The 26519-nt window shown below is 36.7% G+C and overlaps 1 protein-coding gene across 2 annotated transcripts in view; it reads left to right on the top strand.

Annotated features, from left to right (window-relative positions):
* The window catches only part of Pkd2 (polycystin 2, transient receptor potential cation channel), an 82249-nt gene that overhangs the window by 51572 nt on the left and 4158 nt on the right, over positions 1–26519 (top strand). The window contains exons 6-16 of one of the 2 annotated variants that reach the window (XM_048784849.1): positions 602–852; positions 3943–4167; positions 5796–6024; positions 8927–9070; positions 10152–10319; positions 12270–12451; positions 13570–13690; positions 16819–16917; positions 20793–20914; positions 21142–21259; positions 22510–22673. In XM_048784849.1, coding sequence (XP_048640806.1) covers positions 602–852; positions 3943–4167; positions 5796–6024; positions 8927–9070; positions 10152–10319; positions 12270–12451; positions 13570–13690; positions 16819–16917; positions 20793–20914; positions 21142–21259; positions 22510–22673 — 1823 coding nt within the window. The remainder of the gene's footprint in view (positions 1–601; positions 853–3942; positions 4168–5795; positions 6025–8926; positions 9071–10151; positions 10320–12269; positions 12452–13569; positions 13691–16818; positions 16918–20792; positions 20915–21141; positions 21260–22509; positions 22674–26519) is intronic. The other variant, XM_015499140.2, reaches the window with a different exon arrangement.

Raw genomic sequence — 26519 nt, 5'->3', positions numbered from 1 at the left:
AGCTCCTTGTACAAACTAACAAGAGATTTCTCACACATATACAATTCTGTGATAATAAATTCCAAGCTCTAAAGAGGAGGAGATATGTTGAAAGGCTCCCGTAGAGCAGGAGTCCAGACATTAAAAAAAAAAAAAAATCCACCAGATGATAGGCTGACAATTGACACTCTTACCTTTTAGCTCAGAGCCATGATTATGTGGAATGCTGTTTTCATAAGGAAGAGTAGAATTGATTGTGGCTGTGGACTCACACAATACTCTCACCTGACTGCCTTTAGTCCCAGCATAGAAATCAGAGTGGCCAATTATTAAGCACCCATCCTGTGCCAAGTGTACTGACAACAGAACCCCCTCTTACTGCTCTACCTTGTTCAGAGTAGCCAAAGCCCTGGTAATGCAAATATTCCAGGCAGAGGCAAGACTTGGAGGTTTTTTAAAAAACATGCCATTGGGCCGGGGATGTGGCTCAGTGGAAGGGTGCTTGGCTGGCATTTGTGAAGTTCTGGGTGTGATCTAGCACCAAATAATTATAAAAATAAATAAATAAATAATGATGAAAAAAGGCAAAAGAAGGAAAAAAAAAAGTTGTCTTTGCTTTTAGTTTGCAGAAGGCCCCTTACTGGATGGGCTGTACTGGAAGGTGCAGCCCAGCAACCAAACAGAAGCTGACAACCGAAGTTTCATTTTCTACGAGAACCTGCTGTTAGGGGTTCCACGCATACGACAAGTCAAAGTCAGAAATGGATCCTGTTCCATCCCCCAGGACTTGAGAGAGGAAATTAAAGAGTGCTATGATGTTTACTCTGTCAGTAGCGAAGACAGGGCTCCATTTGGGCCACGAAATGGAACTGCGTAAGTATCTGGGACTGTGGCCACTGAGTGACATTGACTCATCCTCTGACCTCCCACTGAAATTCCATCATTTATTCTCTGATGGTTTTAGCAATTAGAAGATGCCTTCAGTGAGTCCTCAAAGCTTGTTTTAAAGCTTGGGCCAAACTGACATCTGGTGTCTTAAGTTTTCTCTACTTTTCAATTCCCTTCTAGTTTCTCTATGCATATTTCCAAAAGGCTAAATTGTTGATTGTGTGACCCACAAAAAACAAATTACCTGAGTCTTTAAACTTTTATTTAAGATGTTTTGATCCTTTTTTAAATCAGTGCATTATAGTTATACATAATATTGGGGTTTATTTTGATAAAATTATACAAGCATGGAATATAATTTACTCTAATTCAGTACTCAGTACTTCCCCCTTTACCTTCCTACTGCCTCCTCCCTTTTCCCTTTCTTTGACCCTACTGGCCTTTCTTCTGTTTATTTATAGTTGTTTTTTTTTAAATCACTGTGTAATGGACATATATAAAGGTGAATTCACTTGGCATATTCATGTATGTACATGGCATAGTTTGGTTAGTTCCATTCCACTGTTTCTTCCTTTTCCTAGCCCTCCTTCTTCCCGCTTAGTCCATTTTCTCTCCTTTACTGATTTCTTCTCTGTTTTCATGGGATTCTCCCTCAGCTCCTCACTTTCCACCTTATTTTGGTCTAGCTGTTGCATGAGAGAAAACATTTGACCTTGACTTTCTAGGTCTGTTGGCCATGTATATATTGTCCCCTAGGTTGTTCAGTAGGAACTTTTCTGATGTAGAAATTCCTTTTTTTTTTTTTTTTAGTATTTCTTATAAATAGCTTTTTGTTTAGAATGCAATTATTTAAAGTGTAGTTATTTTGGGGCACATGAAAGTTGTACATATTTATGGTGCAGTACAATAATTTGACACAGGTTTACAATAAGTAATGATCAAATCAGAGTGATTAATATTTCCATCTCCTCAATCATTCCTCTGTGTTGGGAAACTTTGGTTTCTTCTTGTTATTTGGAGATATAGCATGAGTCATTACAGACCCTAGTTACCCTGTGTGGTGTGGAATATCAGAAGTATTTCTTCCTATCTGACTGGGTTTTTGCGCCCTGGATCTGGCTTCTTTTGTCCCCACTCCGTGATAGCTCCTAAACTCTAGTGACTACTATTCTGTGCTTGAATTTTATGAGATTGATTTTACAACTTTCACATATGGACATGAACATGTAATATTTACCTTTTTCCTGTCTTCTTTCACCTACATCACATCATGTCCTCTAGGTCCTTTCACTTTTACACAAATGGCAGGATTGCATGCATTGTTTGTTCGTTCTTTCTCTCTCTCTCTCTCTCTTCCCTCCCTCCCTCCTCCTCCTTCTCTTTCTCCTATCTCTCCTTTCCCCATCNTCCTTCCTTCCTTCCTTCCTTCCTTCCTTCCTTCCTTCCTTCTTCTCTCTCTCTCTCTTTCTTTCTTATTGCTGAACAATATTCCTCTATGTGTGTGTGATTTTTTAATCCATTCTTCAGTTGATAGACACTTCTTTTGAATCTGTATCTTAGCTAAAGTGAATGGTACTGCAATAAACATGGGGATGCAGAGGTCCCTTTGAAATACTGATTTAATTTCCTTTGGATGAATACCCACTAGTGAGATTGCTGGCTTATATGCTACTTCTACTTTTAGTTTTTCAGGGAATCTCCATGAAAAGTGTAGTTTTTTAAAGTGTGAGCTGGTGAGGCAGGATTTTCTTTCTTTCTTTTTGTCTGACTTAAAGCCCCTGGTTTAAAATGTATGTTTATAATCCTAAGTATATATTTGTACATGTGCACCTTTGCAGGAGTTTTAGTATACTTTAGTACACATGCTTCAAACATTTCTGCATTCTAAACTTCCTAGGTTTAGAATTATTGTAGTTATGCCAGAGAAATGGGCAAAGCTCTCAGGCTGTCTCAGGGTGGGCCTCCTGAGGTGGCTGCCCCAGGGTAAGTCACTATGGCAGAGCCACCTTCTAAGCAATGCTGAACGACTACTGTTCGGTCATCTGCATCATTTTCTTGAGAACTGAGTCACCCATAATCCACATTTGTTATGTTCAATGGGACAAATACCTTTTTCAATGACATCTTGTCATAATTTACCTACAATTCAGTGTACATTGTATTTAGTACCAAGGCTCAAAAGTCACAAATTTAGTAGAAATCAGGAGATTAGACCAAAGGTACTAAATAATCTGAAAAGATTTTTTTCCAGGTTATGAAAGTGATTATACTTTCTAATGCTCCTTTTTCTAGGTCCTGTAAAATAATATATTTAATCAGTGGTGCCTTTTCAAATATTTTACTTTATCTCACATCATTAATAAGAAATTTTTCCAGCTCCTACTCTGTGTGAGATTCTTTTTATAGATGTATTATTTTATCTCTCACAAAATATATGCATCTCTAATACAGGCATCATGTGTATTTTATATGGAAAACTGGAGACCACATAGCAAGACACAGGATGGACTTGTCCCCTTTTATCTGTGATTTTCACTGGGGACTTGGAGTCATGTAGTCCTTGAGTATAGACAATCATTAGGGAAAGTAGCAATGGGAACTCGGGACTGATGGCAGAGGCTCCGCGGACAGATAGCCCTGTGTGTATTCTCAACTCTACCATCAAAAACTTTGGGACTAAATTGATCTCAGTAATCCTTAGGACCCTCAGTGCTATACTGGGGCTAAAAACTGTATGACAATTCAATAAGAAAACACTAATGAAGTACCATATCAAGTGTATTACTCAGTATGATAAGACTTATTTCTATTTTTTTTAAAAAATTTATTTGTTCTACTTAGTTGTACATGACAACAGAATGCATTTCCAAATCATTGTACACAACTGGAGTGCAATATTTTAATTCTGTGGTTGTGCACAGTGTAGAGATGCACCATTTGTGCAATCATACATGTACCTAGGGTAATGATGTCCATCTCATTCCACCATATTTCCTATCCTTATCTTACCAGGAACCTTGTAATTGCCATTGATATTTCACTGATTTTACCTGTTTGTTTTTGTTTTTAAACTAGTTGGATCTACACAAGTGAAAAAGACTTGAATGGGAGTAGCCACTGGGGAATAATCGCATCTTACAGTGGAGCTGGCTATTACCTGGATTTGTCAAGAACCAGAGAGGAAACAGCTGCCCAGATTACTAGCCTCAGGAAAAATGTCTGGTTGGACCGAGGAACCAGGGCAACTTTTATTGACTTTTCAGTGTACAATGCCAACATTAACCTGTTCTGCGTGGTCAGGTGTGTACTGAGGGCACACATGAAAGCTCCCAATTTGGGGAGTGCCTGTATATCCTATTCTGGAGATAGGCCAACCACCTCTTGCCTATAGCCATATAAATGAGGATCCAGGCCAATAACAAGGCAGGGGTGAAAACTGAAGTCTTAGTGGGACATGGAGATTTCAGGAAGGGATTTATGATCCTAGAATATTATGATTTGGAAAGAACCTTAAATCTAGTCCAAGTTCATCCCAGTTCAGACCCTTTTCAGAAAAAGCATCTGATTTTCTAACACCTATCCTCAGCCATTATGAGGATGAGCAGAGCTACGTGCTCCATTACATGTTCCAAGGCTGTCAAACATAGACTCTCTTCCCTGACCTTCCCACTCTCAGATGATGCCCAAGCATTAGTACATAGACAGTGTCAGGGGCTATATCTTATGGATTCCTGCTCATGCTTAAGTCTCACCAAAGGCACCTGAGGTGAACTTTCCCTTAATGATTCCAAGAGAATTAGAAGAGGATAAAAACAGGCAAGCAGCCAACATTTAAGTCAATGTCTATCTATAAAAATTCTAGCTCTCTCTCTCACTTAGTCTGAGTATGTCCTTCCCAGACTTTAAGGGTGATGACCATCAAGGCCAGTTACTCCGTTTTCCTATGTGGCTTTCTAATTTTCTGGAAGTGGTTGCCAAGTACAGGGCCAGAATGGGTCAGAGAGAGATGACTTGACACAGAGCCACTTCCTTCCCCTTACAATTGACTCTGAGGCTGTCACCAGGCTCTGCTCTCCGTATTGCTCTCTCGAAATTGTGGTCCTCACTGCTACTCTCTAGTCCTACCTGTACCAGAGGAGATAGCAATGCCTAGTAGCTTCCCAAGGGCTTTTAAATGTCTGAAATCATGAAGTTAAAGATTCTGTTTCTAATTTGATAGGAAAATGGTACCATTAAGTGAATCATTTAACTTACTTAATGTGAGAACTGTTAAATGGGAATTTTAGTTCAATCATAGGAAAGCACTGATGATCAGTGCCATCAATATGAATGGAAACATGTTACTGCTTCAGACAATAGGCCCTGATTGAGAGCCTGTGAACCCCAAAGCACTGGGGAGGGGAAAGAAAGTATCCTGGAGGAAAGTATCTGGTGCTAATTAGGCATTACCTAGTAAATGAATGAATGAATGTGATGCTCAGGCCTATCTTCATAGATTGCAAAATATATATCCTACTTCTCAACCCGATCATATGTTTTAGTGCATATTTTTTATTTGGGTTTTTTTTCATGCTACCTAGTAAAATGACTTGCACCTAATAGTAGCATTAGAAAGATTTCTTTGTTGATTAACTATCCATTTTAAAAAATTGTACAGTATTTTAAACAGTACAAATGCCAGAAAAAAATAAAGGGAAGCCTGAAGAGAAAGGAATCCTTTGGATGAAGGTCTTGGGAATTCTGGTTCCTTTTATAGTACAAGATTCTACAAGTATGTTGGTATTGGCCATAATAAAAATGATTTGCCACTAGCTTGGGTGAGCTATGGTAGCAGATTTATTATGTTGTAATTCAGAGAAAAGGAAGAAACACCCTTCTGGCTATAACCCTGTGCTGTAGTTGTTTTAATTGTTCTTATTGCAATGCAGGTTATTGGTTGAATTCCCAGCAACAGGCGGTGTGGTTCCCTCTTGGCAATTTCAACCTGTAAAGCTGATTCGCTACGTCACCACTTTTGATTTCTTCCTGGCAGCCTGTGAGATTATCTTTTGTTTCTTTATCCTTTATTATGTCGTGGAAGAGATATTGGAAATTCGCATTCACAAACTACAATATTTCAGGAGTTTCTGGAATTGTCTGGATGTTGTGATCATTGTGGTAGGTTGAAAAGCAATACCAATTTCCCTACCTTATCCCAAAAGCATATTAATTACAGTCTTTGATCTCCTCAGAACTGTGGATCTTGATATTTCCAGAAGAAAATCTAAAATTTCCTCTCTCTATTACATCCACTTCTGCATTACAAATTATTTTTCATGTGAGACCTTACTAACTATGGTGTAGAGGGGCATTTACAGTGAGCTCTCAAATAACCACACTAATAATGAGAATAACTCAGCAATTACTATTTGACTGTGGCCAGCCATATGAGATATAGGAGATAAAATTATTTATTTGGGGTTCAACTTCTATTAAAATTTATTTACATTTTTCTGCCTATGTGTCAAGTTATGGCAAGAAGGAACATCCTGAAAATATTTTGAGCGACAGAGTAAACCTTCTTAGGTTAAGAATTTCCTGCGAATAGTCCACAGAGAACAAAATTTAAGTTATGCCCATCAAAGTTCTCTGTATAAGGTACAAGAAATCATGAAGCACAGTTACATAGTCAAGACTAAAACAACTTTTAGATGTTGTGCCTGCCCTTGACTGTATTTTAACTTCTAACAGTTGTTCAATTTGTTTTCCCTTCATTGGAGTCAATTAATTAATCACTTCCTTCCAGAGGCCTCAGTGTAAAAATGAATTGTCAAACTTGTGTCTTCCTTCAGCAATAATAGTCAACCTTTGCCTAAGTTTTGTTACACATTTAGCCATGTAACAATGCACCTAATTATTACGTGCTTAAAATTTTGAATAGAATAGTGATGTCATATTTTTCTATTTATATATTGATCTATGCCCACTGCCTAGCATAGAAATGAACCTCAGAAATCTCAGGAAATGATTCATTATCCTGTTGGCAATCTCTTGTCTTAGCCTTCCTGGTGACAGTTATTCTTTCCTTTGCTCCTCTCCCCAAAATTTATTTGGCTTTTGTGAAGCATTTACATCAAGTCAGTATTAAATCATTTCTCATTAGTATTAGTTAAGAAAACATGTCACTCAGTGAAAGGACACTTTAGGCATAAGTAAAACTGCCCAGGCATGTGTTTCATGGTAATGAACAATATTAGTACCAATCATAATAATAACAACAGTCTGCTGGTTAGAAGCTACTGTGTTATGTGCATTTCCAAATGCTTTTCATTTACAAAAGCTTAGTTAACTTTTCCACTAATCCTCTTAATCACTCTGCACCTGCTTCTGGAGCCATGTACATTTGTGCTATAGAAAAAGGTCATACTTAGAAAAAAATTCATACAGAATAGCTACAGTCTGGAACCTAGTGCAGTCAAAACCGCCACCTTCTTTCATGATGGCTGTGTAACATCACACAGCCCACACAAATCAAGGTGACAGGAGTTGTCCTCCACATTTCCAATGTATTAATAATGAGTAGAGTTATAAAAGAATTTCAGTACTTAAGGAAGTAGGAGAAGCAACAATTCTGGAAATAATTTTTCAAAATATTCTCTACTAAGGGAGGGCAGATTACAGACCCTATACAGTAAGAATTATTTTGGAACACAGTTATTGTTTGTAACCCTTAAGGATGGAAACTCTCTTTTTGGACTTATATAGATTTATTTGTTATTGAGAATAATGGCAAAAAGGTAAGTGTGATATTATACTAACATAACAGATTTCTTTTAACCAGATGACTTCAGTATTGACAAAAGACTAGTTGGTAGGATTCATTGTTTTTTAACTTGTATTTCTATCAATGAAAACTTTGAATACTATAGTATATTATGTGTGTGTGTGTGCGTGCGTGCGCACGTGCGTGCGCTCATACTAGGAGAATTTAGAAGAGTAATATAAAAATTAATACAAAGAGAATTTGAGCACTTTCTTCTTACATACCTACAAGTTTTTATGCCACACTCCAGTGAGTTGCCTTGTACCTACTATGGACACCCCTGGGAAAATAGATGGGGATATGTGGGTCAAAGATTATTTCTGTATCTTAGCAGTCACAGCATTTTGCAAGTATCTTTTCAAAACTTTTTCCTGCTTTCCTTTGTTTTGGTTTAACTCTGAGTAGTTCCATGACACAGTTGAGACTGTACTTCATATAGAACAGGGAAGGACAATTGCAATTCACCTTCTTACTGAAAATTTTTTCACCAACTAGAAGTAAGGACATGCTTCCTACTCATCCCCAAATGTACCCTGATCCAAGGATTTCTGTCATCTAGCCTAAATTTGTTTGAGTTCACCTTAAAACCTGAAAAAAAAAATTATATTTTAAGGATCACATCTCGCTGTTACTTTGAAATTGTTTTCACTCTTTTCTCATTCTATTTCTGCAGCAAATACTCTGAAGTCTACAGGTTTATGTCAGTCAGTCAATTGTCCTAGGCTACAGTATTTTGAAGCTAGCAGAAATATTGAAAAAAGACAATTTACAGGACTAAGTTAAAATAATGTTGATTGCTGTGTCTCAGAGCAAAGATGTTTAGTTATTCAACGGATATTTTCCAAGCATCTACTATGTATAGCACTTTTCCAGGCACTGGAGATACAGAGTCAAATAAAATAACCAAATCCTCTGCCTTTATAATGCTGACATTCTAATATGGAGAGAAAGGTCTTTTGTAGATGTGGATGAGAATCCCAGAGATAATCAGGAGTAACCTAACAACCCACATGCTCACAAACCTCTTTCTCACCTCTCTTCTTTTATTCACTATTTTGGAGGAAGTGTTCCAAGGAAAATTAATGTAACATGATATTGATGTTGTATAAACAACCACTACTTCCATGTGTTTATGAACATTTCTCCTGTGTGGAGTAAAAACATCTGGACTAGGTAGCAAATTGTACCATGTGAGAATTGTGTAGAGGGTTATTGTTGGATTTGTTCAACCAACCCCAGCATCTTTATCCCTCTCAGATGAGTCAATGTACAAGAACATTTTCAGAGAGCTCTAAGAAAATGTTCCTACCATCAGCACAAAAGTTCAAGATTGTATCTGGAAATCCTTCACTGATAAGAAAAGAAAGTGAGGTTGGCTTTTTAGCTGTGATTGTCAGCCAGGTGGGTCTTTTCTATGAAAATCACCTGGTCTGGATTATTCTCTCACGAAGGTCTAATGAAGTGGTCTTTGGCCATCATTCAAAAGTAGAGGGAAGGAACAAAGAAGGTCAAAGAACCTGTCACAGCCCACGTGGTGCAGACTCAGATCCCACAGAAAGGCACAGATACTACAGTGAGCTGTTCACATAATGCACATTAGTCCAGTGGTGGTGGGTGGCAGAAGGGGCCATTGTGCCCTCCGATCTTGTATAGCTCAGACCCAAGAAACATGTGAAAAGTTGTATGTTATAAATGCAGAGATAGCCATAATTAAGAAGGAACCCTTTGTTCATATACTTCACTGCAAGTTTCCTTGAGCCTCTCTGACCTTCATTCCCACCATATTCTAAGACCAAGCACATTCTGTCCTCTTTTGTGCACTCCTTTTCAGTGTGTCTGGTTTCAGCTTCACCTCATGTTGTGTGATGCCAACTCTTTAGGAGCTTTTTGTATTATTTAGCTTTGTGTGTTTATGTTGTCTTGATTTAAGAGTGTGAGTTTTTGTGGAGTGGAGCTTACCCCAAGTTCACTTCCATATGTTCTTCCTGGCCCAGACACTGTGTGTACGTGCACATCTGAAGAGAAAGAATGGATGGCTGGAAACTCGAGAATGAAGAGGCACACAAGAAAATTTTAAAAACTAAACTTAAAACCAGAAAAATCAGGAAAAGAAAGGAGGGGGTAGAAAATGATTTATATGTGGGTGCCAAAATGATCAGAAGGCCTTCCTTCTCGAGTTTGGGTTTGTTATAGTGACATCTCGGGTGCATCTGTGGGTATTCATTGTATGCACAGGCCCATGGACACATGCACTTATTGGATTTCTGTTCCTAAGTAAGGAAATGCAAGCAATATATATTGTGAATGTCTTTTATGGCAGTGCCAAGCATTGCCATTTGAGTGTGTGACTTTTATGAATGCCATTGGGTGTGCATATTGGCCAGATGTGGCATCTATACATGGTGAAGAAAAATAAACTACTCATTATAAGGTAAGCTTCTTTGAAAGCAGTATAATGAAATATAAGCGTTTTGTTTTCCAGCTCTCGGTGATGGCTATAGGAATTAGCTTATATCGAACATCAAATGTGGAGGGCCTACTCCACTTTCTGGAAGACCAGAATACTTTCCCCAACTTTGAGCATCTGGCATATTGGCAAATACAATTCAACAATATAGCTGCTGTCACAGTATTTTTTGTGTGGATTAAGGTAATTGATTCAGAACATGTTCTGGGTTTTTAGTACTATTTTTTTCTTCCTTTAATTAACATGAGTCACACAAAATTTTAAAGGACTTGAACTTGCTTTTTTTGGGCAAATTCTGTGGCCAGCCAAAGCTGCTCCATAATTTATATCAAGAAAAACTAGTGGGACTCATGGGATGGTTCCTCTCATTATGGATGATGCTACTTCTGCTGCCAGAATTCTTTCAAGATCAGATCCTGTAGATGTCATTTAACACAAACAAAAGAGGCCTTTTCAGTGTTAGTTGGGCTTGGGGGACCAGGTTACCCTAACACTGGGGCAGATCTGAGTTTTAACTTATGTAATGTGACCAGGAGATGAAAAGGAACTGAGAGAGGGGATCATTTGCAGGAAATGGAGAGATGCTGCACCTGGAAATGCTTGTTAGAACAATCTGCTTTACCCAGAATGTCAGCTGGGACAGACCTTTCCTCTAAGGAGGACCTAACTTACTCATTTCCCTCTTTTCACAAAACATAATGTGTATTTTCAGGTGTGTGAAAGGTTAGGACATTTTTATATATAATGAGCCTCATTTTTGGCGATGCAGGAAATTTCATTAATTTTGAAGCAACCACCAATTGGATTCCTGTGCCATTTACAAACAGCTCAAGTTCTGATTGTGCTGTACAGACAATAACTGCTGGCTACAGGTGGCTATTTACATTTCACTTTCTTTCTTTTTTTTTTTTTTTTAAAGAGAGAGAATTTTTATTTTTTTATTTTTCGGTGGACACAACATCTTTGTTTGTATGTGGTGCTGAGGATCGAACCCCGGGCCACACGCATGCCAGGCGAGCGCACTACCGCACTACCTCTTGAGCCACATCCCCAGCCCATTTCACTTTCAATTAATTAAGGTTATATGTAATAAAAATTTCAGTTCCTCATTCCCACTAACCACATTTTAAATGTGTAATGTCTCTGTGTTAATAGTGTATACTGTTTTAGGAAATGGAACTAGTAGAACCTTTCTACCATCACAGAAGGTTCACTTGAACAACTGTTGAGGAAGGTGCTTACCAAGAGCTGTGTATTTTCCTGAATTGTTGCTTTTCCCTGGAAGCACTGAGGTTTATCAGAGGGCATAGACCTCACCTTGTGTTTCTCAGGCTGCTTACTCAGCTATATGAGAAAACCATTGCCACATAATTGATGCCCAAATAAAAGATAGTTACTGATACACAAATAGTATTTCCTGAAATGTTTTGTGGTGTTTATTTGTTAGAGATTTTTTTTTTTTACATTTTAATCCTTTTTTGAGGAAAAATATCACTAGTCATTGAAACTGTGAGGAAGCCCTTTTCCATGATATGTTAATCATCCTGGAAAATGTGACCACATGAGGCTGCAGCTGTGTTCTGTTCCCTGCTTCCAACTCCAAGAACAGAGCCTGTCATGGGTTAGGGACTTAGCAGACCCTTTTTGAATAAAAGAATAGAAGAGCTGGTTTTGGAAAACAATAAAACCAAGTCCTTTCTGTCCTCTCTCTTTTGGTCTTACTGTGGTTAAAACACATAACACAAAACTTGCCATTGTCACATTTTAAAATGTGGAGTGCTGTGGCACGAAGGACATGCACAGTGTGGGGCCACCATCACCACTGTGCACTACCAGAGCCTTATCATCCTAAGGTGCACATCAGCACTAACTTCCCATCTCCCCCTCACCTCAGCCCCTGGTAACATACTTTCTGCTTTCTATTTATTTTACCAATCTAAGTGCTTCATATATGTGCAATGGTACAGTTTCCACCTTTCATGACATAGTTTCCCTGGGAATGATGTTTTCAAGGTCTGCATGGTAATATGTACCCAAATCCCATTCCGTTTTGTGGCAGAATAATATTCTATTGTATGTATGTGTCATATTGTGTTTATCCATTCATCTGTCACTGTCTTTCCTCTTTTACAGCTCTTCAAATTCATCAATTTTAACAGGACGATGAGCCAACTGTCTACAACCATGTCTCGTTGTGCCAAAGACCTCTTTGGCTTTGCCATTATGTTCTTCATTATATTCTTAGCATATGCTCAGTTGGCGTACCTCGTCTTTGGTGCTCAAGTTGATGACTTCAGTTCTTTCCAAGAATGTATGTAAGTATATATGAAATTAAGAAGAAAAATATAATCAGAGATGTTACTGCCTTCTCAAGGATTAAGAAATCTTCACAGTTGCTATTTGAGCACTATGGAAGAGTTAAAAATGTTTATTCAAAATAAAAATGAGTCACCTTTTCCAGAAACATTTACCTACCAATGCAAAGTTGTTAATACCTTCTGAAATGCTGATGCTTAAGATAGCTGCCCTCAGGTACTGAGATAAAGTGGAATAGCCACAGAAAACCACTATTCCAAGACCAAGGTCTTCCTGGCTCCCAAAGTACATGAGAGTCTTTTAAAAGGCCATTTTTGTATATTTTCATTCTTGATAAATAGGTTGCCATACATTTTGAACTTCCAGTTATTTTATAAGTAAAAGAATAGATATTTCTAATATTCTAGGGGAGAATTCAGAGTACAGAACTTTTCAGTCTTTTTCCAGAGTTCCCAGATACAGGAAAAACAAAACCAACAAAAGAGTCCATATCGGATTCCCCTGCCATTTACAAAGGGATTAGTAGTTAGGAAAGGAGAGGAATAACATGACATTGAAGTTGATAGGGCTTTGTGCATGGGGAGTCCTAATTCACCTGGCTGTTTGATCAAAGTCAGTGAAGGAAATGATTTTACTAAAACCCAGCACTCAAAATGTCCAGTCACTTTCCCTTCATTTTGAATTAATGTGAGATTGTTGAATCTTTGAACACATGTAATCTAGCCATCCTTTAAAAAATCTTTTCTTTTTTTCTCTTAAGAGATATTGTCTTCAGGTCCAGAGTGACCATTGTGGAGATATAGAAAGGCCATATTTTAGCCAGATTATGTTTTAGATTGTTAAAGCCAGTTGCTATACAAGTTACCTAGTAATAATTACATTTAATATTAACCAGATGGAAATAATATGTAGCATGGAAGCATATTATTATTACAGAACACTCCCATTGCTGACATAAGCAGCAAGATTTTTCTAAAGGACTTGAATTTTTAATTATTTGGGAGCTATCAACACTTCCACAACAATCCTAAAATGTGAAATCATCTTTAATAAATGTTGCATCAGTTGCGGGACATTCTTTGTTTCTGTATTGTGGTGTTTTGTTTTGTTTTTATAGCGTCACTCAATTCCGTATCATTTTGGGTGATATCAACTTTGCAGAGATTGAGGAAGCTAATCGAGTTTTGGGACCACTGTATTTCACTACCTTTGTGTTCTTTATGTTCTTCATTCTTTTGGTATGTACACTTTTGTTTATAGTGAGGGGATTTAGATTTAATGTTCAAGAATCACCATCTTCTCTTTTTTTTCCCGCTCTATTCTTCATTATTTTAAATAGAGACCAGGAAGTAGAACAAAATGTTGATTTTGGAAATTTTATTTTACATTTCATTCATTCAAAGTTTTAAGTCTTAACAAAATATTTCTTTTCATTGCCTTTCATTTATTCATATGTGTTTCTACTCAAAGAAAAAAAAGTTCAAACTTAAGTGCAAATTTATTACATTACTTAAGACAATACTTTGCCTCAAAAGTAGAATATGCTCACTCACACTTTTTTTTAACACAAATGTCAACACTTCATAGTCACTTGCTAGCATTACTTTTCATTTTACTCTTCTTTAAAAAAGTAAAATAAAAGGGACAAAGAAAGCTAGATCCAGGATATCAGGAGTAGTATTTGAGTGAATTATTACATTCCACGTTTTTGTGTGTGTGTTTTGTCTTAACATTTATACATTCACTTAGTCTACTGAAAAGTATTAAAGTAACTCAGTTTAACTTAGGCACTGGGTATTTTTCATATAACACTCAGATTTAATGATTGCCTTAAGAATCATCTTAAGAAGTCATTTCCATTTTCAGTAAATTTTATAAAGATCCTTTGTAAAAGGTTGAATGATGACATTTGCAGTAATTGAGGGTAGCATTCTGAAGGTGGGCCCAGGTATTTCTGGTTAGGAGATGGCATTCACTGATAGAGTCATGATGCTCTTGAACAGGCCCTGAAGGTGCAGCAGTTTCAAGCAAGTCCATTTGTATCTTGCTGTGTGCAGGCATCCTGGCTAGGTTGTGAACTGAATCCTCCTAAGTGTCTCCTTCCTGTTATAAATAAATTAGCTGAAGCTTAAGCCTTTGTCACCCTCTCACATTGGTGGTGCTTTGGATTCTGGGGCACCTGAATGTCTCCTCCAATAACAGACCAGGAATTGAGAGTCCTGCAGTAGATCCTTCGGTTGACCTCAGGCCACCTAGTGTTCTCAGTGATCAGTCTGCCAAATGAGGGACAAAACTATGATGATATGAACTGCTCAGATGAGGACTCGTTTCAATATTGTACTTCAAAAGGCAGCACCTTGAGATCATTCAGTCATTTTATTGGATCAATCTGCAGAGCAGGAAAACAAGCTTTTAGTTTTTGTATTTGTATTAAAATATAACCTTTTCAGTGCTGCATTTTCCCTGCATCTCATAGACATACATAGTTGGATAAATGGATAGGTAATAGAGAAGAGGCTACTTTCAATACAAACTTGTCTGTTAAGCAAATAACAAGCTGACTATAGTATTGGCTCTCTTTGAAAGCTTACTGCCTGGTATTAATTCATTGCCTCTGTTTAAAAATAATCCATGTTGGTGTGAAGAGGCTTATTTGAGTCAGGACCAGAATCACTCTCTCCCATCTCCCTACACACAGGGAATGATCTCCTAGTACAGAGGCCCATCTGACAGCTAGGTGACCCTGGTGAGACTGGAAAAAAGTGAACCTCCTCTCCCACCCCTTCAGGAGCCTTACTCTGCCACTATACTTTTCAAAATGTCTTCAGAGGACCCACCCCTTGAACCCATTTCAAATAAGACATTTGCAAGCATCATGTAGCCACTGGAAAGCCAGAATACAATGGTAGACATCTGGGTTGGAAAGAAGAAAGGTGGAAGACATTCTGACTGAAATTACCCTCCAAATGGAGCCTTTAGCAAGGAATTTATTTGTATTCTATATTCTGTTCTCACAGCTTCAGAACACTAGTATTCTTTCTGATGGAGAATCAGTAGCCTTCTAAAATGAGAGCCCTGTTTTGTTCATGTATCAATGAATCAATAAATATCGACTCCATCACTTTATCCCTATAATATTACATATAGCGTATAGTATGTATAAATGTGTATTGCACAGTAGGAGGCATATGGGTGATACCGAGGATGTCATGGTAAGGCAAGCAGAGCCTGAGTCTGCCCTGATGAAGAGTTCATGGACTTTTATGTGGGGAAACAGAAAAAATTACACATACCACTCTATCCTTGCAAACCGAAGTTAGGTACAAAGAGTAAAAACATATAAAAGACCTATGGTTTGCAGTGCTTGGAGATAGTTAATTGCAATCAGATGCTGTGACTAGAAAGCATTACCATTGGGGAAGGAAAACTCAGGAGAGTGAACAAAGTAGCAGCCACTGAATGATGATAATAAGTGCAAATAATTTAGCCCTTGCCTTGCAGTAGGACACATCCTGAGCATTTTGCATTGTGTTGCATTGTCCCATACTACTAATCTGTGAAGGGAAAAACTGTAACTTTCCATTACATAAATGCAAAACATATCCTAAAAATGAAACTTAAAAAAGTTGAACCATATAGTCTTAGCAGTTGCAAAACTGAAAACCAATTTTACTTAACTACAAAGTCTATATCTTTCTGCAAAGTTTTCTTCTTTTTTTTTCTTAACTCTTTGTCTACTGAGTCTATTCCTATTTGCAGAGATTTTTTTCCATATTTTTATTGGTGCATTATTGTTGTGCATAATGTTGGAATTTGTTGTTACATATTTATACATGCACATAATATAATAATATAATTTGGCCTATTATTTGCCATGATCTTTTTAACTCTTTAAAATATATTGTATAAATATCAAATATGATCATATAAAAAATTTGATAAAAGCATAGAATTCTACTTGTTTGTATTGACTTTTGATAGTTGAAGAGCTTTTTACAGATCCATACCCATAATAGTTTATGTGACTTTTTTACATGTATGGAACAAAACAAGCAATTTAAAATAATCCATTCTTCTTAGGTAAAGATATTAATATTTTCTGCCATTTTTCTGTCTCTTTTTGTAAAACATATCAAAATACATGGTTTTATAAGTAATAATATATAGCGTATTTTCCTTTGGCATGACTTAATGGGGAAATTTTTTTTTTTAAGAAGATGGTAGCAAAACTACTTATGACTTCATAAAGCCTTCTAATTGAGGGAAAAAGTGTGAACCAAAAAGCATGTGTCAAATTGAATTAATGTTTACAAAATATGTTTAGGCTTCGTCTCTTAACCTCTACGTTTCTTTGATTTACAAACAGAACATGTTTCTGGCCATCATCAATGATACCTACTCTGAAGTGAAATCTGATTTTGCCCAGCAGAAAGCTGAAATGGAGCTTTCAGACCTCATCAGAAAGGTAAGATAATCCCAAATTCTCTGAATTTTAAAATTTCCTACTTAAAATAATAATTGTCTCAAATTTCCTAATCAATAATAATACATTGAAATTATTTTAAATAAGGAGTATATTACTATATCTTAGGACTAATTTAAATATTCTCTATCTTGGAGGCTTGAAAGCCGTGCTGCTGGCTTGAAAATCAGGGAGTCTTTTTATTTCCTGAATTCAACTCGAAATAACCTTGTTGACTCTTAGGGTCTGAGCTCCTTTGTATGTTTGGACATTCCCTCTAATCCACTGTCACTTCCAGATCCTGAGCTCAGAATAAACTGGAAGGCAAGAGTATATAAACCCATTTCCAGCTTTTCTATATCAATTACCATATTAAAAAAGAAAAGGTTTTAGATGCCAGTATTTAGTGCCATTTCCTTTACCCTTGACCTTCTAAGCACAATTGTAAAATGGTCAAAGGAAAAGGTCCTTGGATTTAGGTCACAGCCTGGTGCCTGAGGACTTCCATTTCCTTAGCTTCTCAGGCAGGGCTAGATGTTGAAGAAAGGGCAGGACAGGGAAGTGGGGCAGCTTCGTTCTTCTCCATGTGACTTCTTTATTTGGTAAAAAATAAAATTTTCACAATAACAAAGACTTCTGTAGTATAAAAGCGTGTTGTCCAACATCATGTTGGTAAATAAAAGGGCTCCTTGACCCTGTTTTCTGTTGAGTCAAGTCCTGGGACCATATTATCTGTGGATCATGGTGTAAGGGTAAATTTCAGCTTCTTACAAGTTTCTTGCATGAGACCTAAATTCCCTGTTATCTTAAATTTAGCATCACGGTTGTGTACATTTTAGCATATCTCCATCATGTACAGAAACTCTCCACATTGTGCACAGTTTTGATAACACACAATGTTCAGGTACCACACTTTTGTTACATAACACCAAATCCTCAAAAACCTGGTTCAAGTTTGCATTATCACTGCTCATTAACAGTGAGTAAGAGCACAAAGTATGAACTCCATTGCTGGCTCTTTAATCCCCACATTAATTCCTAAGTAGCAGATGTTCCTCACGCTTGGGGACCTTTGGTGACACTGCTTCCTGTCTGCTGCTGATTGGTCACTGGACATCTGCTGTTGGGTTCATGCAGTGACAAAGTGTGTAGTGTTGCTTTCTTGTCCTCGGTAATGAACCTATGCGACATTTACAGACATGATAATAGAAAAAAGTGAATAGGCCAGAAAGATGAAACGCAGGAAAGAAAGGAAACACACAAACCTGAAAGTGAAATCAAAACAAATGCCATGGTTTTCCAAGAAGTAGCTGAGCACTGGAATGTTGACACTGTCAACACTGGAGAGATCCAGGTGGACACCCAGAAGAACAGTTTTTCAACATCAATAAGAAAAGAATGAAGCTGTCTTGGAGGAGGGGACGCCAGCAGAAATCTTCAAGTAAAACGAAGAGTTTGTAGAGATATTTCATAACAGTGAAAGTGCAAAGAACATTGTCAGAAGGTGATCCATAATTAGAAAGCAATTTGACAATCCACTGATGTACAGAAAACACATTCCGTTCACATTGTAGGGGATAATATGATGAAATACATGAGAAGGTGACGACAAGCACAGTTTAAACTGCCCTGAATCCTTTTTTTGTACAAAGAATTATAACAATTTACTTTTCAATATTTCTAGTGTTTTAAATTTCAATGCACTAATATTCTATTTATTTATGAATTTATAGCTGACACTAAGGGAGTATTAATGTTTCATCAAAATGTTTTAAAGTTCTTGGAACAATTAAAATTTCTGCTGTTAATTATTTGGCTCACTTTTCACAATTTCAGTCTTCAAGGTCATTTTTACAGACCTGTATTACTATGCAAAGCAAAAGTAACCTCTGTCTATAATTTATTGTTTGTTTGTTTGTTTGACTCTGTGGTGCTGGGGATCAACCTGGGGCCTCACACATGCTAGGCCAGCACGCTACCATTCACTACACCCTACCATTCACTACACCCTAACTACACTCTGTAGTTTGTTAGTGAAAAATCCTCATCCATATTTCACTGGGATTTTTTTGTCGCATATCTAACATATAAAGAAATTATTTATTGTGAGACAAGGAAAAGATAATTAATCCCTGACTCAGATTTCTTGGTATTATTTTTTAAAATTAATTTTTTAATTTATATATGATAGCAGAATGCATTACAATTCTTATTACACATATAGAGCACAATTTTTCATATATCTGGTTGTATACAAAGTATACTCACACCAATTCTGTCTTCATACATAACCCTAACCCTTACCCTAACTCCTTCCGTTCCCCTCCAACCCCTCTGCCCTATCTAGATTCATCTGTTCCTCCCATGCTCCCTCTCCCTACCCCACTATGAATCAGCCTTCTTATATCAGAGAAAACTTTTGGTATTTTTTTTGGGGGGGGGTTGGCTAACTTCACTTAGCATTATCTTCTCTAACTCCATCCATTTACCTGCAAATGCCATGATTTTATTCTCTTTTATTGCTGATTAATATTCCATTGTGTATATATGCCACATTTTTTATTGATTTTTTAAAAAAATAAATGGCAGCGGAATGCATTATAATTCTTGTTACACATATAGAGCACGATTTTTATTTTTGGTTGTATATAAAGTATGTTCACAAGAATTTATGTCTTTATACATGTACTTTGGATAATGATGTCCATCACACTTCACCATCCTTGCTAAGGCCCTGCCCCCTCCCTTTCCTTCCTACCTCTCTGCCCTATCTAGAGTTCATTTATTCTTCCTACGCTCCCCCTAATTACCCCACTATAAGTCAGTCACCTTATGTCAGAGAACATTTGGCATTTGTTTTTTCTGGGATTGGCTAACTTCACATGCATTATCTTCTCTAACTCCATCCATTTACCTGCAAATGCCATGACTTTATTCTCTTTTATTGCTGAGTAATATTCCATTGTGTATATATGCCACATTTTTTTTAATCCATTCATCTACTGAAGGGCATCTAGGTTGGTTCCACAGTTTAGCTATTGTGAATTGTGCTGTTATAAGCATTAATATGGCTGTGTCCCTGTAATATGCTGTTTTGAAGTCCTTTGGGTATAGACCAAGGAGAGGGATAGCTGGGTCAAATAGTGGTTCCATTCCCAATTTTCCAAGAAATCTCCATACTGCTTTCCATATTGGCTGATCAATTTGCAGGCCCACCAGCAGCAGTATATGAGTATACCTTTTCCCCCACATCCTCGCCAAATTACTGTTGTTTGTCTTCATAATAGCTGCCATTCTCACTGGAGTGAGATGAAATCTTAGAGTGGTTTTGATTTGCATTTCTCTAATTGCTAGAAATGATGAACTTTTTATATATTTTCATATATTTATTGATTGTTGTATATTTTCTGAGAAGTGTCTGTTCAGGTCCTTGGCCTATTTATTGATTGGGTTATTTGGTTTTTTGGTGTTTAGCTTTTTGAGTTCTTTATATACCCTAGAGATTAGTGCTCTATCTGATGTGTGAGGGGTAAAGATTTGCTCTCAAGATGTAGGCTCTCTATTCACCTCACAGATTGTTTCTTTAAGAACTGTTGCATATTCCTATATATTTGGGAGCTGATAGCTATGTAATATGTAGTGATTTTTATTTGTCAACCAATTCAAAAACACATATGAAGGAAAGGACCTCAATTCTTGGTTTATTGAAAACTTCTTACCTTTTCCGTATGTCTTCCTCAGGACTTTCATATTATTCATTTATTATTCATCAGTTCCACCAGGCAATGGGTTTATGTTTGTTGATGCTACAAATGAGAGGTAAAGCAAATGCAAAAGCAGAAAAAATAAACAGATGTTCTGCTTTGTTTCCCCACTAGGGCTACCATAAAGCTTTGGTCAAACTAAAACTGAAAAAAAATACTGTGGATGACATTTCAGAGAGTCTGCGGCAAGGGGGAGGCAAGTTAAACTTTGATGAACTTCGACAAGATCTCAAAGGGTAAGAGTGACACATCCTGGGTCACTAGGAAGTTTCCACTGCTAAAAATCAATTCTTGGTGAGAGTGTTTATAGCCCAGATACTCATAGAGAAGCATTTCTGGAATATGCTCTGAGAGGAGGCTAGGCCCCCATTCAGTGATTTCTCTTTCTCCTGCATTTTAATTTCTCTGTGTTGGGTTTGGACCATGTACAAGAATGAATTCATCTGTATCCTCTCAATTTCAGGAAGGGCCATACTGATGCAGAGATTGAGGCAATATTCACCAAGTATGACCAAGATGGAGACCAGGAGCTCACTGAACATGAACATCAGCAGATGAGAGATGACCTGGAAAAAGAGAGGGTGGGTCTAGTTTAAAAGACCATGATCTGTTTCAGCACCCACCACCTGTCAAACACTGCACTAAGTGGTGGGTGACTGGGAATCTGTCTTTCTCTCTCTCTCTCAACATATGTATTAGTGCTTTGTTTATCCCAAAAGGAGTATATAAACCGTAATATATAAGGTGCAATAAAATAGATGAGTGCAAGAAAACTAGAAACAAGGGTACAAAAATACATTATGGATAAAGCTAATAAAAACTAAATTGTATAACTAGGCATATGCTTATAAACATTGGGCAATGGTCTTGGCCTTTTTGGCCCTAAGCTTTCTGGCAGTCAACTTGAAAGAGGAGCTTGATTACTTGAATAGTTCTTTATGTCCAAGAGAGTGAGGAAAAAAAAAAGTTACCAGAAGATAAAAACCTCTCTGGTTAATTAGTTGCTCTTTAAATTATTAACTTTTATAGTAAAATAAAATTATCATGTGCCTTTTATTTGAATATTTACTACAGAGTAATAGAAAGTAAAATTAACTGTTGGGCATGGTGGTGCCAACATAGTCTCAGCCTCTCAGGAGACTGATGTCGAGGGTACTTTGACCCAAGTGTTGGAGACCAGCCTGGGCAACATAGAACCCATCTCAAGTAACAAGTAATAAATAATAATTAAATAAAATTGTAAATGAGCTTATGTAACTAAGAAGAATTAACAGTTTTTCCATTAACTTTCAAATATAAATGCTTAAACAACAATAATAACAAAAAAGAAATTGAGGTATAGAGAACACAGATGAATGTTAACATACAAAGCCACTTTCCTCCAAGGAGAAGTCTAGAATGATTGTTACTAAACAGTGCTACAGACAAGTTTGTCCAAAGGTGACAAACTTCAACATTCATTGTGAAATGTATGCACAAAGACAGTAAATGAAATTTTCTTGCGTCAGTATTTAGTCAAAATTCTGAGATTATATCCTTCCTGCTTTAGAGTTATTGAATTTGTTCTTTTATGAAAAGAAGGTGATAAGGGTATTCTTTTATTTACTTTTTTTTCTTTCTTATGTTTTTAATGTTCTTTCTTATCCAAACAAAAGCTTAGCAACTCCTCGTTAATAGTTAAAATCTGTCTGAAAATTTGTGCATTCCACAATATAGAAAAATGTGGCCATCCTGGTCTGGCTGACACCCATTTCCTACTTGCCCAAGACCTTGCTAAATTCTGTGTGAGGTCTTGGTGCCTCTCTTCACTGGGCGACCCCTTGTCCTGCAGGAGGACCTGGACTTGGACCATAGCTCTTTGCCGCGTCCCATGAGCAGCCGCAGTTTCCCAAGAAGCCTGGATGACTCTGAAGAGGATGACGATGAAGACAGTGGACACAGCTCCAGAAGGAGGGGAAGCATCTCCAGTGGGGTTTCTTATGAAGAGTTTCAAGTGTGAGTATAAAGGAATTGGCTGAATTTTGGTGCACCAGAGTCTAAACGAGATATGTCTGTTTCCTGTTTTTTCTTTCTTTTCTTTTTTTGGTTTTTGTAATTAGTAAAGATACTGAATCTTTATTTTTTAAACCTTAACCATGTACTTTATTTTTTTATTATTTCTTTTTAGTTACACATGGCAACAGTATTTATTTTGACATAATTATGAAAGCATGGAATATGATTTGTTCTAATTGATTCCCTGGTACTTCCCCTCCCCTCTCCTTTCTGGAATAGTTGCACCAATTTGAAGTCCCACCAACAATGAATATATGAATGCGTGTACCCTTTTCCTCGCATCCTTTCCAACATCCTTTCCCCTGTTCTCATCCCTCTACTCTACTGGTTTTTCTGCTGTTCACTTAGAGTTATTATTTTTTTTAAACTAGTGTTCTTTGATGTACATAACAGTGAGATTCACTGTGGTATATTCATATATGTATATGGAAATGTTATATAGAATTAATTCCACTGTCTTTCTTGTTCCCATCCCTCCTCCTTTTCCTTCACTTGCCTTTGTTTACTCCACTAATCTTTCTTTTATTCTCTCTCTCTCTCTCTCTCTTTTTTAACTTCCCCCCTTATTTTTGATAGTTTTTGCATATCAGAGAAACCATTCAACCTGTGGCTTTTAGCGATGGGCTTATTTCACTTAGCATGACAGTCTCCAGACTCATCCATTTACTGGCACATGCCATAAAGTTATTCTTCTTAATGGCTCCTCCATGTGTATACATACCACATTTTCTTTATCCATTCATCAGTTAAAGGGCACCTAGGTAGGCTCCACAGCTTAGCTATTGTGAATTGTGCTGCCATAAACATTGATGTGACTGTGTCACTATAGTATGCTAATTTTAAATCCTTTGGATATATTCCAAGGAGTGGGATAACAGGGTCAAATGATGCTTCCATTTCTAAATTTTTGGGGAACCGTTATACTGCTTTCTGGAATAGTTGCACCAATTTGCAGTCCCACCAACAATGAATGCGTGTACCCTTTTCCCCGCATCCTTTCCAACATTTATTGTTAATTTGTATTCTTGATAATTGCCACTCTGACTGGAGTGAGATGAAATCTCATTGTAGTTTTAATTTGCATTTATCTTATTGCTAGAGATATTGAACATTTTTTTCATGTATTTGTTGATCATTCATATTTCTTCTTTTGAGTAGTGTCTTTTTAGTTCCTTTGCCCATTTATTGATTGGGTTATTTGCCTTTTGGTGTTAAGTTTTCTGAGTTCTTTGAATATCCTGGATATTAATGCCCTGAGGAGCAGGTATCAAAGATTGTCTCCCATTCTCTATGTTCTCTCTTCATGTTCTTGATTGTTTCCTTTGCTCTGAAGAAGCTTTTTAAATTTGATTCCATCCCATTTATTGATCTTTTATTTTAATTCTTGCACTTTAGGAGTCTTGTTAAGGAAGTCAGTTTCTGAGCCAGCATGTTAGAATGCTGGGCCCTCATTTTTGTGTAGCAGGTGCAGGGTTTCTGTCTAATTCCTAGGTCTTTGATACACATTGAGTTGAGTTTTATACAGGGAGATAGGGGTTAAATTTCATTCTACTTCATTTGGATTTCCAGTTTTCCCAGCACCATTTGTTGAAGAGGCTATCTTTTCTCCAATGTATTTTTGGCACACTTGTCTAGTATGATATAACTGTATTTATGTGGGTTTGTCTCTGTGTCTTCTATTGTATTCTGTTGGTTTTTGTGCCTGTTGTGGTGCCAGTATCATGCTGTTTTTGTTACTGCTCTGTAGTATAATTTGAGTTCTGATACTGTGATGCCTTTTGCTTGTTTTTTTTTTTTTTTTTTTTTTCACTGAGGAGTGCTTTGGCTATTCTTCCAGCTTTTTCTATTTCTGTGAATGCTATATACAAAAAACCAAGGCCAACATTATTCTGAATAGAGAAAAACTGAAAGGATTTCCTTTAAAATCTGGGACAAGAAAAGGATATCTATTTTCACCACTCCTATTTAATATATTGTTAGAAATTCTAGCCAGAACAATATAGGCAAGCAAAAGATATTAAATGGATACAAATAGGAAATGAAGAGCTCAAATTACTCTGTTTGCTGACCTAAAAGCTCCATAAAGACTTCTAGAACTCACAAATGAATTCAGCAAAGTACCAAGAATCAACATCTAAAAACTGTCCCGCTGTCCCTGGTAAGTAAAATACTTGGGAATCAATCTAACAAAAGAGGTGAAAGACCTCTGTAACGAAAATGACTGAACACTAAAGAAAGGAATTGAAGAAGTCCTTAGAATATGGAAAGACCTCCTATATTCTTAGGCAGAACTAACATTTCTAAATGGCCGTACTACCAAAAGTGCTCTACAGATTCAATGCAATTTCCATCAAAAATTCCCTGCATTTCTTAATCCATTCTTTTCCATTGTTAACCATCAATTCTTTTTTGTGACTTTTATTCATGCATTTTGTCTTTAGAAAGGTAAAGTGTTTATTATAGGAAAAATGGATAATATAGAAAAAAGAAAGAAAACATTTATATCTCCTATATTTCTACCAATGAAAATTTCTATTAATATTTTATTGTCTGTGGTTCCATTTACATGTGTTTAACAATATTTTTACATATTTTCTTAGACTAACATATACTTTATTGTGGAGGTTTCCAAGTGCACTTAAAAAGAATGTATATTATGATAGTTTTTTTTAACTAGAGTCATACATAATAGTTGGGCTCATTTTGACAAATTCATACATATATGGAATTTGATTTACTCCCATTTCAGTCCCCAGTGCCTCCCCATTTCCCTTTTCTCTCCACCTAGTCCCCTTTCTCTGCTCATCTTCCTTTCACTCATTTATTTATTTTTGATTGGTGTTTTATACATGTACATAAAAGTGGAATTCACTGTAGTATATTTATACATGCACACAGTGTGATTTTGTTAAATTCATTTTGCATTTTCTCCCGTTTCCCATCCCTCCTCCCTCCCTATCTCCTCATCCTATCTCCTCCTCCTCCCTCTACTCTGCTGATCTTCCCTATAGCTTAATGAGTCCCCTCTATCCCCATTTATTCCCCCGTATTTTGCTCTAGCTTCCACATATGAAAGAAGAAAACTTTGGCCTTTGTTTTTAACAGTCTGGTTTATTTATTATGCCATTTTGAGTGGAGTGATTTCCAGAGGTCTGATATGTCTAGTGGCTTTATGGTGTTATTTGAGTCTCTTATTTCTCTATTGTTCTTCTGTGTAGTTGTTCTAATTGTGAAAGTGTGCTATTAAATTCTCCAACTGTTTTATTCAATTGTCTATTTATCACTTTAATTCTGTAAGATTTTGTTTCGTTTATTTTGAGGCAGTGTTGTTAGGTGCACATTTGTAATTAGTGTATGTTCCTAATTGATGACCCTGCTTTAATTATAAGATGTCTCACTCCATCCTAGTAAAATGTTTTGTTTTGTTTTTTTTTTGACTGAAATAACTGTAGCCACTCCAGCTTTCTTATGGTTGCTCTTTGCGTAACATATTTTTGCATCTTTGAATCTAAAATGTGTCTCATGTAGACAGCATACGTTTAGATCTTGCCTTTTTTTATTATTTGTCAATCTCTGCCTTTTGTTTGGATTGTTTGAGCCATTTACATTTAAGGTTATCATTGACATAGTTGGATTTATTTCTGACATTTTACATTGTATTTTCTAATGTCTCTTTTGTTCCTCCATTCCTTCCATATTTTTTTCTTTTCCACTAAGTGAATATTTTATAGTGTAATAATTTGGTTCTTTTACTAATTTTTTTACTATTTTTAGGACTTTTTTGTG

Source organism: Marmota marmota, unplaced genomic scaffold, assembly GCF_001458135.2.
Source record: "Marmota marmota marmota unplaced genomic scaffold, marMar, whole genome shotgun sequence".
Lineage (NCBI taxonomy): Eukaryota > Metazoa > Chordata > Mammalia > Rodentia > Sciuridae > Marmota > Marmota marmota.
This window is presented reverse-complemented; position numbering and strand designations above follow the sequence as displayed.